The following is a 12,424-nucleotide window of genomic DNA, read 5'->3' on the forward strand; positions in this document are numbered from 1 at the left end:
TGACAAACAGAGTTATCTAAAATCCAGTATTTCGTTTATAATATAAAACATTGTAAAACGTTTGAACATTTAATAATTTGACATACTCATTTAATAATATTGAACAGGTATGAAAACACAGGTCCTTTGTGACGTATAAAGTCATTGACCGCAGCTTTAGGATTTTAGAAAATTTAACAGTTAGTCAAACGCTGAGACAGTACCATTTTAAAATCGTTTTATATATCAAGATCTCAAAGAATTTTCGATAATATCATAAAAAGACCTCTAGCATATTGTTTTATATTCTACAGCAGTTTGATCACAAGACTGAACTCTTTAAAAATGTAATTAAATGTCGTGCAAAACCTGTCAATGTCATTTTTGCTAATTTATGAATACTTACCACTGTTTATACAGAACAGCAGGAAATGGATAAGAAACAAAAGAAGCATCTGAAATAAATGAGTGATATATTTCTTGACTTTTTATAGACATTTAAAAAACTCTGTAAAGGATCTATCGAAGAATATGCAAAAACTCAACCATTCTTTGCATAAAATTAATAAAAAATCAAAATTACATATTATATCAAACTAAATTAATTAACAATATGCGTGGTAATGATGGCAAAAAGTAAAGCCAGATATGTTTTTTTTTGGCGGGGAAGGGGGGGGGGGGGGGGAAAGGTGCAGGCGGGAGGAGAAGTCAGTGGTATTAGTATTCCTGGTCCTTTCGGATCAGATGCTTCATTCAGTGTACTTATATAAAGCCGATGCTTGTTGCAGGTGTGTTGAACTTCTTTCACCTTTTATGAACAGACTCGGTAAGACCGAGTCTGCCATTATTTTGCTTGGTTGCCTCCTATCCTGCAACATAATTTTACTATAGAGCCAAGGACAAGCATCACTAGGCAATCTTGATTCAATTAATCAGTAGACACGCATCACTAGGCAAACTTGAATAGCATAATTTCATAGCCTAAGTACGAGATGTGTAAGGTAATGTAGCATAGATATTGATACTTTAACATACAGTATAAAAAAGAAACAAAAAAAAAAAAAAAAAAAAAAAAAAACATTAGATGTGAGAATACACAATGACGCAGTACAAATGTTGCACAAGCCTACAGATAATTGATAAATATCAAAATATAACATACTTGTTGATGATATAAAATAAACAGAAATATTTTTGATACTATAAATACAACACGATGTACAAAGAAACGGACAAACTGCTTTTCAGTAAAAAAATAAATGCATATTAGAAACACACAAATGCATACATAACGAGAACAAAATCTTTGTTAAATCGTTATTTCTTTAGTTTTGGGTGCTGGTAAAAATCTAGAAAACGTTTAAAATGTCGATTTTTTTATCTATACTCAAAGCTGCATATAAACTATATTTACGGTTAGGGTAAATTCACTTTATATTAAAATTTACAAAAGAGTCAATACTTAACTGTTTGTTACTTTTGAAAAAAAATTCTTATATCTTAACGGAATTTTAATCCTGTACTATATATTTGTAAGCCATAATTTCCTTCTAACTTTACCATCGATACATTAAATTTGTCAACAGCATCACGTTATTTACAATTGTACCAATGCGTCGCGCAGTTTAAAGCTCTGTTCATTATAATTACAAAGATGTAATGTTCCGTACGATTACTAAGGAGTTTAGATTTTATGAATCATAGAATAGCGAGAGTGAATAAGTACAAGGAAGATAAAGTTTAAAAAAAATAAATAAGGGCAATTATGTATGAGGCATTTAGTGTGTGTGCTGGTGGATGACAAATTTATCATTATTATTATACATTCAACACAAAAAAATGTACATTAAAAAATCATGGGGCGAAAAGTCGAAATGTCACAAATCAGCCTCATAGATAATTGCAACACGTAACACTTACAAAACGAAAATGAAAAAAAGGTCGCGCTGCGAAAAGTCTGAATTAGTGTAATAAAACTGCGGGGTCGCGGGGCGAAAAGGCTAAATATAAGAATTACAGTGGCGGAGGCGCGGTGCGAAAACTCGCTAATTGTCGGGGCGCGGGGCGAAAAGTCGAGATTTAGTAACTAAAATGGTGAGGGCGCGGGGCGAAAAACACGATAATTAGCGCTCTTCAAACGTCGAGTCTTTGCACCCAAACCATTAGATTTACTAAAAGGCGTCTTTTCGCCCCGCGACCACTCTAATTATCGTGTTTTTGCTCCGCGCCTCCTCTAAATAGTGAGGTATTGCCCTGCGCCCACGCAGTCTTAACTTGTTAATTCTCGTGTTTTCGCTCGGCGGGGTCGCGGGACGAAAACACGAAATGGCAGAAATCAACCACTATAGCAACCAGCGTGTCAGCTTTTCTAATCTTGACGGAACATCTAGAGCACAAAATTGGCGCAATTTCGTGACATACGTTACATTTGGCTACAAAAAGACGTTTCTTCTCAGACACACTTAACATAAGTAACATCCATGTAACATCCTTGTAACACACTTGTTACATCTATATAATACTACTAAAGACGTATTTCTGCCAAATTTAAGAAATGAGGTGTAACATGTGTAACATTTCCGCTAAAAAAAGACGCCTCTTCTCAGACACACGTAACATAAGTAACACCTCATTTCTTAAATCCGGCCGAAATACGTCTTTAGTAGTGTTATATAGATGTAACAAGGATGTTACAAGGATGTTACATGAGTGTTACTTATGTTATGTGTGTCTGAGAAGAGGCGTCTTTTTGTAGCCCATTTGTTAAATCAGTCAGAAGTGGGGCAGTAAAAGATATTACATGATCTTTATTTATGTTACTTAATGTTACGTTATGTTACTTGAAGTTATGGCTGTAACAAATGCAACGAATGTCACGAAATTGCGCCAATTATGTGCTCTATGTGATAAAATTGGCCCAATTTGGTGATACACTTTGTATTTGTTACAAGAATAACATCAAAAAACAAGATGAAACATCAAGTAACATGTAAAGACGTTTAAGTAGTGTTCAGTTGCATGCAAATAACCCCTCTTCCCAGACACACATAACATAAGTAACATCTATGTAACATTCTTGTAACATCCTTGTTACATCTATATAACACTACTAAAGACAAATTTCGGCCAAATTTAAGAAATGAGGTGTAACATGTGTAACTTTTTGACTACGAAAAGATGCGACTTCTCAGACACACGTTACATAAGTAAGATCCATGTAACATCCTTGTAACATCGCTGTTACATCTATATAACACTACTTAAGACGTATTTTGGCTAACTTTAAGAAATGAGGTGTAACATGTGTAACATTTTGGCTACAAAATGACGCCTCTTCTCAGACACATGTAGCACAAGTAACATTCAAGTAACATCCATGTAACATCCTTGTTACATCTATATAAAACCACTAAAGACGTATTTCGGCCCAATTTAAGAAATGAGGTGTAATATTTTGGCTACAAAAAGACGCATCTCCTCAGACACACGTAACATAAGTAACATCCATATAACATCCTTGTAACATCCTTGTTACATTTATATAACACTACTTTATACGTATTATGGCCAAATTTAAGAACTGAGGTGTAACATGTGTTACAGTTTGGCTACAAAATGACGCCTCTTCTCAGACACATGTAACATAAGTATCATCCATGTAACATCCTTGTTACATCTATATAACACTACTAAAGACGTATTTCGGCCAAATTCAAGAAAGAATAATGAGGTGTAACATGTGCAACATTTTGACTACAAAAAGACGCCTCTTCTCAGACACACGTAACGTAAGTAACATCTATGTAACATCCTTGCTACATCTATATAACACTTCTTAAGACGTATTTCGGCCAAATTTAAGAAATGAGATGTAACATGTGTAACATTTTAACTACAAAAAGACGTTTCTTTTCAGACACATGTAACATAAGTAATATCCATGTAACTTTGCTGTAACATCCTTGTTACATCTATATAACACTACTGAAGACGTATTTCGGCCAAATTTAAGAAGTGAGGTGTAACATGTGTAAATTTTTGACTACAAAAATGACGCCTCTTCTCAGACACATGTAACATAAGTATCATCAATGTAACATTCTTGTAACATCATTGTTGCATCTATATAACACTACTGAAGACGTATTTCGGCCAAATGTAAGAAATGTGGTGTAACATGTGTAACATTTTGGCTACAAAATGACGCCTCTTCTCACACACACATAACATAAGTAGCATCCATATAACATCCATGCAACATCCCTGTTACATCTATATAACACTACTAAAGACGTATTTCTGACAAATGTAAGAAATGAGGTGTAACATGTGCAACATTTTGACTACAAAAAGACGCTTCTTTTCAGACACACGTTACATAAGAAACATCCATGTAACATTGTTGTAACATCCTTGTTACATCTATATAACCACTTTGAAGCGGGAATTTCGGCCAAATTAAGAAATGAGGGGTAACATGTGTAAAATTGCTACAAAAAAAAAAAAAACGCCTCTTCTTAGACACAGGTAACATAAGTATCATTCATGTAATATCCATGTAACATCCTGTTACATCTATATAACACTATGAAGAGTATTTCGGGCCCAAAATTTTAAAAAATGAGGTGTAAAATTTTTTTCTACAAAATGACGCCTCTTTTCGGCACACGTAACATAAGTTTCATCCCTCTAAACATCCATGTAAAAATCCTTGGTTTCATTTATATAACACTACTAAAGACAAATTTCGGCCAAATTTAAAGAATGAGGTTTTAACTGTGTAAATTTTGACTACAAAAGACGCGACTCCCTGACACACGTAACATAAGTTTAAAATCCTGTAAATCCTTGTAACATCGCTGTTACATCATATAACACTACTTAAAACGTATTTTGGCCAACTTTAAGAAATGAGGTGTAACATGTGTAACATTTTGGCTACAAAATGACGCCTCTTCTCAGACACGCGTAACATAAGTAACATTCAAGTAACATCCTTGTAACATCCTTGTTACATCTATATAACAACACTAAAGACGTATTTCGGCCCAATTTAAGAAATGAGGTGTAACATGTATAACATTTTGGCTACAAAAAGACGCCTCTCCTCAGACACACGTAACATAAGTAACATCCATATAACATCCTTGTAACATCCTTGTTACATTTATATAACAATACTTAATACGTATTTTGGCCAAATTTAAGATCTGAGGTGTAACATGTGTAACAATTTGGTTACAAAATGACGCCTCTTCTCAGACACACGTAACATAAGTAACATCCATGTAACATCCTTGTTACATCTATATAACACTACTGAAGATGTATTTCGGCCAAATTTAAGAAAAAGAAAATGAGGTGTAACATGTGCAACATTTTGACTACAAAAAGACGTCTCTTCTCAGACACACTTAACGTAAGTAACATCTATGTAACATAAACCTTGCTACATCTATAACACTTCTTAAGACGTATTTCGGCCAAATTTAAGAATAGGATGTAACATGTGTAACATTTTACTACAAAAAGACGCCTTTTTTTCAGACACATGTAACATAAGTAATATCCATGTAACTTGTCTGTAACATCCTTGTTACATCTATATACACTACTGAAGACGTATTTCGGCCAAATTGTAAGAATGAGGTGTAACTTGTGTAAATTTTGACTACAAAAAGACGCTTCTTCTCAGACACATGTAACATAGTATATCAATGTAACATTCTTGTAACATCATTGTTACATCTATATAACACTAATGAAGACGTTTTTGGCCAAATGTTAAGAAATGGGTGTAACATGTGTAACTTTTGTACAAAATGACGCCTCTCTCAGACACATAACATAAGTAGCATTCCCTTAAATCCATGCAACATCCTTGTTTACATCTATATAACAGTACTGAAGACGTATTTAGCAAATTAAGAAAATGAGGTGTAACATGTGCAACATTTTGACTACAAAAATACGCATCTTTCAGACACACGCTAAACTCATGTAACATTTATGTAACATCCTTGCTTTCATCTATATAACACTTTGAAGACGTAATTTCGCCAAATTTAAGAAATGAGGGGTAACATGTGTAACATTTTGACTACAAAAAGCGCTTTTTAGACACAGTAACATAAGTATCATCCATGTAATTTTGTACATCCTTGTTAATCTATATAACACTACTAAGACGTATTTCTGCCAAATTTAAGAAATGAGGTGTAACATTTTTGCTACAAAAGACGCCTCTTCTCAGACACACGTTAACATAAGTAACATCATGTAACATCTCTTGTTACATTTTATAACACTAATAAAGACATTTTCGGCCAAATTTAAGAAATGAGGTGTAACATGTGTAACTTTTTGACTACAAAAAGACGCGACTTCTCAGACACATGTAACATAAGTACATCCATGTAACATCCTTGTAACATCCTGTTCATCTATAGAAACCGTATTTCGGCCAAATTTAAGAAATGAAGTATAACATGTGTAACATTTTGGCTACCAAATGACGCCTCTTCTCAGACACATGTAAATAAGTAACATTCCATGTAACATTGCTGTAACATCCTTGTTACATCTATATAAACACTATGAAGACGTATTTCGGCCAATTTAAGAAATGAGGTGTAACATGTTAACATTTTGGCTACAAAAGACGCCTCTCTCAGACACACGTAACATAAGTAACATCTAGTAACATCCTTGTAACATCTTGCTTTCATTTATATAACAATACTTAAGACGTATTTCGGCCAAATTTAAGAATGAGGTGTAACATGTGTAACATTTGGCTACAAAATGAGCCTTTTTCAGACACACGTAACATAAGTAACATCCATGTAACATCCTTGTTACATCTATATAACACTACTGAAGATGTATTTCGGCCAAATTTAAGAAGAAATGAAGGTGTAACATGTGCAACATTTTGACTACAAAAAGATGTTCTTTCAGACACACGTAACGTAAGTAACATCTATGTAACATCCTTGCTACATCTGTATAACACTTCTTAAGACGTATTTCGGCCAAATTTAAGAAATGAGGTGTAACATGTGTAACATTTTTGACTACAAAATGACGCCTTTTCAGACCAAGTTACATAAGTAACATGTTAACATCTTGTAAACATCCTTTTACATTATATAACACTACTGAAGACGTATTTCGGCCAAATTAAGAATGAGGTGTAACATTTTGTAAATTTTGACTACGAAAAGACGCCTTCTTCTCAGACACACGTAACATAGTAACATCCATGTAACTCTTGTAACATCCCTTGTTACATCTATATAACACTACTTAAGACGTTTCTTGGCCAAATTTAAGAAATGAGGTGTAACATGTGTAACGTTTTGACTACAAAAGACGCCCTTTTTCTAGACACATGTAACATGAGTAATCATTCATTGTATATAACAATCCTTGTTACATCTATATAACAGTACTAAGACGTATTTGGCCAAACTTAAGACATGAGGTGTAACATGTGCAACATTTAACTGTAAAAATACGCTCTTCTCAGACACACGTAATGGAAATTAGTAACACCCTTGTAACATCCTTGTACATTCTATATAACACTACTTAAAGACGTATTTCGGGCCCTTATTTAAGAATTGAGGTGTAACATGTGTAACATTTTGACTACAAAATGACGCCTTTTTCTCAGACACATATAACATAAGTATTCATCCATGTACATTGTTGTAACATCCTTGTTACATCTATATAAACTACTTAAACGTATTTCTGCCAAAAGTAAGAAATGAGGTGTACATGTGTAACATTTTGCTACAAAAAGACGCCTCTTCTCATACACATGTAACATAAGTAACATCTTGTACATCCTTGTAGTGTTACATCTATTAACACTAAAAGACGTTTTTCGGCCAAATTTAAGAAATGAGGTGTAACATGTGTAACATTTTTGAATACAAAAACACGCCTCTTCTCAGACACAGTAAGATAAGTAACATCTATGTAAATCCTGTAACATCACTGTTCATCTATATAACCAGTCATTACGATTTTAAGATCATGATATTGTAGTAGATCATGTGGGTAAACATTTGGCTACCAACAGACAGCCTCTTCTTCTGTCACATATATTTAATGTTAACATCCATGTAACATTGCTGTATACTTGTTACATACCTATAACACATTACTGAAGACGTTTTCGGCCAAATTTAAGGAAAGAGGTGTACTGTGTTACATTTTGTACTACTAAAAATAGACGCTCTTCTCAGACACACGTACATAAGTAACATCTATGTAACATCCTTGTAACATCTTGCTACATCTATATAACACTACTTTTTAAAACGTATTTCGGCTAAATTTAAGAATGAGGAGTTAAAATGTGTAAAATTTTGATACAAAAGATGCTTTTTTCAGACACAGTAACATAAGTAACATCCATGTAACATTGTTGTAACATCCTTGTTACATCTATATAACACTACTGAAGACGTATTTCGGCCAAATTTAAGAAATGAAGTGTAACATGTGTAACATTTTGACTACAAAAAGATGCTTCTTTTCAGACACATGTAACATAAGTAACATCCATGTAACATTGTTGTAACATCCTTGTTACATCTATATAAAAACTACTGAAGAGTATTCGGCCAAATTTAAGAAATGAGGTGTAACATGTGTAACATTTTGATACCCAAAAAGACGCCTCCCCTCAGACACACGTTACATAAGTAACATCCGTTTTAACTTTATGTAACCCTCCTTGTTACTTTTTTTAACACTACTGAAGAGTATTTCGGCCAAATTTAAGAAATGAGGTGTAACATGTGACATTTTTTTACTACGAAAGACGCCTCTTTCAGACACACGTAAAATAAGTAACATCTATGTACATCCTTGTAAAATCTTGCTACATCTTTATAACATACTTAAGACGTATTTCTGCCAAATTTAAGAAATGAGGTGTAACATGTGTAACATTTTGACTACAAAAAGACGCTTCTGTTTAGACACATGTAATATAAGTAACGTCCATTGTAACATTGTTGTAAACCCTCCTTGTTACATCTATATAACATACTTAAAAACGTATTTTGGCCAAATTTAAGAATGAGGTTTTAACATGTTTTAAATTGTAACTGTGAAAAGAGCCTCTTCTCAGACACATGTAACATAGGTAACATCTATGTAACACCTTGTAACATCCTTGTTACATCTATATAACACTAATAAAGACGTATTTTCGGCCAAATTTAAGAAATGAGGTGTAACATGTGTAACATTTTGACTACAAAATGACGCCTCTTCTCAGACACATGTAACATAAGTATCATTCATGTAACATCCATGTAACATCCTTGTTACATCTATATAAAACTACTGAATACATATTTCGGCCAAAAGTAAGAAATGAGGTGTAACATGTGTAACATTTTGACTACAAAAAGACGCCTCTTCTCATACATATGTAACATAAGTAACATCCGTGTACCATCCTTGTAATGTCCGTGTTACATCTATATAACACTAGTGAAGACGTTTTTCGGCCAAATTTAATAAATGAGGTGTAACATGTGTAACATTTTTAATACAAAACGACGCCTCTTCTCAGACACACGTAAGATAAGTAACATCTATGTAACATCCTTGTAATATCCACGTCACATCTGTATAACAATTCCATGTAGCGATGTTTAAATCGGTTTTGCTCATGCATTTACTTGTCATTGTTGTAGTCTAATACCAAGTTGGGGTTAAAGTCACTTTAACCATAACCAAACCAGATACCAGGCCTCTCCTGACTTCCCTTGTTCTCAATAAAATCATCTTTATCTCTATGATGCTGAACGTGCGGTCTATAGGCTTTTCGAGATAGCCTTAGACGACATGTTTCACCACACATTTCCAAATTTATGTTTCCTGATGAGAACGTGTGTAACTTTTAGCCCGCGTTTGTTAATATAGTTCGTTATTTTTTATTTATGCTATAGAAGCTTTGAAGCCGACAAAATGCGTTTTGTTTGTTATTTCCCAACATACTGATCAAAGTTTTCGTCCTCACGCTCTGTATTTTCAATATCGTCTGGCAGAAATTCGTAGCAGTTACGATATTTGTAGTTACTTACAAAGTCGTGATAACGACAGTCTTTAGCCGCGGCAATTTCCTTGTTAATTATTCCGTAGTTTATCTTTCTTTTCTGATTCCTTGAGTTTTCAGGTGCTTGTGTGAACGTGACGTCACATGTGATGGTATTCGCATTCCGCATGTGCTGGTCTTTTCGCGGTCTGCGTTAATACAGTCGCATAAAGCTCATTTTGGCTCATTCTGGTCACTCGGACAGTTAATGGTTCTAGATAAGGTCACACTTCAGAATCACGGTGAGGTATTATGGCCAGACCATCACTGTCAATTTCGCAGGCTGACGCCCCTGGTGGCGGATTCACCGGTAATTTAGGTGACAAGGCATTTGTTTTTTGTTTAATTCCCGTGTCTGAATCGCGCAATCTATTACGTTTGCATGTTTTGTTACATTCCTCAAGAGATTTTTCTGTACCTACAGCTATAGCTTCAACATCGTATACCATTATTTGCAATAATTTGGTCACTGATATCGAATCTAATATAAACCTTTTCGCAGACGACACCAGTCTGTTTATGATCGTAGAATCCGCTGTTGCGACCGCTACTCAGCTACAATCTGATGTAAACAGGATTACGGAATGGGCCGACACATGACTTGTCAATTTTGATACAGCAAAATCAGAATCTCTTGTCATCTCTCGTAATAGGATGAAACTATTTCATCCCTCCATCAGCATGACCAATTCTACAATCCCCTCTGTCGACAGTCACAAACATCTCGGGGTAGTGATTTCCAATGACTGCACATGACATCAACAGATTGATTTGATCAAATCTAAACCTGGACCAGAATCAACATCATGAAACGACTGAGACACCTTTTAGATAGAAAATCACTCGAAGTCATTTATCTTTCATTTATTTGCCCAACAATGGAATATGCAGTTGTAGTCCGGGACAACTGTAGCCAATACGAAAAAGATGATCTGGAGATAATTCAAAACGAGGCTGCCTATATTGTTACTGGTTGCACAAAACTATGCTCCATTTGTAACTTACAGCAAGAAACTGGATGGGAAAGGCGACACAAACATAAACTCGTTCTTTTCTTTAAGATGGTGAATGGACTTGTTCCTGACTACCTGTCGTCCCTTGTTCCGGATACGGTAGTCAGGCTACACAAATGAGGTTGAGAAATGATGCCGATCTTCTCAATATCCGCGGTAGAACTGTTCAATACATAAATTCCATTCTCCCATCTGCAGTTGACAGCTGGAATGCTCTACCCAACGAGGCTAAAGAGATCAGAAATTTAGACTCGTTCTTACCTAAAAACAAATAAACCCAAACCCAACTCACTGTTATATTATGGTACACGGCGAGCACAGGTTCTTCATACTCGTCTTAGAACTGACTGTAGCGGTCTCATTCAAGATTTATTCTAAAAAAAAAACATAATTCATTCGCCTCTCTACGCTTGTGGTGCCAATGAAACTACATTATCTACTACCATTATCTATGCCTTTGTCCTAATTTCTCCGATATCAGATTATAACTCTTTGACAGCATAAGACCTCTAGCGGACATCACGCTCAAGAATCTTCTCTACGGCAATGATAACTTAAGCTTGTAACAGAACAAGTTGATATTTCACAGTGTACATCGCTTCATTATAGCGTCAAGGCGATTTGACAATACTTAGTATACCAAGTATGTTCGGCCTGATAAATCACACGAACCCTAACCATTCCCCGACTCTTCAATCTTCTCTACTTTCTTTTCAAAATTACCTCTCTTTCATACATAGCATATGCGCCAATTTTCAATATTTATTGTTATTTCTGCTAGTTAAAATATAGCAATTGATGTAGTTATTTCATACTTCAGTACGCAGTTGCATAGGTAAAACAACTAGCGATACTTTAAACAAGACATACTTACTATTTTGAATTACTACTGCTCTAAACAAATGAAGCTATGAAAAACTAAATTAAGATTATTACTTGATAATTGTTACGTACTCATCTCACTACTTTTCAAATTTTCTTGTTCACCATTTTCTAAAAGTTTAGTAAAACAGCTTATTTCAATGTAATGTATTTAAGATCGTATATTCAATGCCTGCATTTATTGAATGTGTGTAATTCATCTGTAAGGAGAGAAACTGTATTAGTTAATTCTATCGTTCCAATCCTTTTTCTATTGTGTATAGTCTTGTCAGTGTACATAACGAAATAAATATTCTTAAACTAAAGATTTGAATGATTTCATTGTTATCGTTTCGATGCGTATTATTATATCACTCGGGTTGCGCCCTTGTGACATATTTTCTTCGCACCTAAACTCCTAACAATTATATTCAACGACAAATCA

At 34.4% G+C, this 12,424-nt stretch overlaps 1 protein-coding gene across 1 annotated transcript in view; it reads right to left on the reverse strand.

Annotated features, from left to right (window-relative positions):
* The window catches only part of LOC123542452 (multiple epidermal growth factor-like domains protein 10), a 28,467-nt gene extending 17,913 nt beyond the window's left edge, over positions 1 to 10,554 (reverse strand). Inside the window, exons 1-2 of the mRNA XM_053531238.1 lie at positions 10,336 to 10,554; positions 386 to 434 (exon numbers count right to left, since the gene is read on the reverse strand). Coding sequence (XP_053387213.1) covers positions 386 to 434; positions 10,336 to 10,554 — 268 coding nt within the window. The remainder of the gene's footprint in view (positions 1 to 385; positions 435 to 10,335) is intronic.
* Between the last annotated feature and the right edge of the window lie 1,870 nt (positions 10,555 to 12,424).

Source organism: Mercenaria mercenaria, chromosome 19 (genome assembly GCF_021730395.1).
Source record: "Mercenaria mercenaria strain notata chromosome 19, MADL_Memer_1, whole genome shotgun sequence".
NCBI classification, from domain to species: Eukaryota; Metazoa; Mollusca; class Bivalvia; order Venerida; family Veneridae; genus Mercenaria; species Mercenaria mercenaria.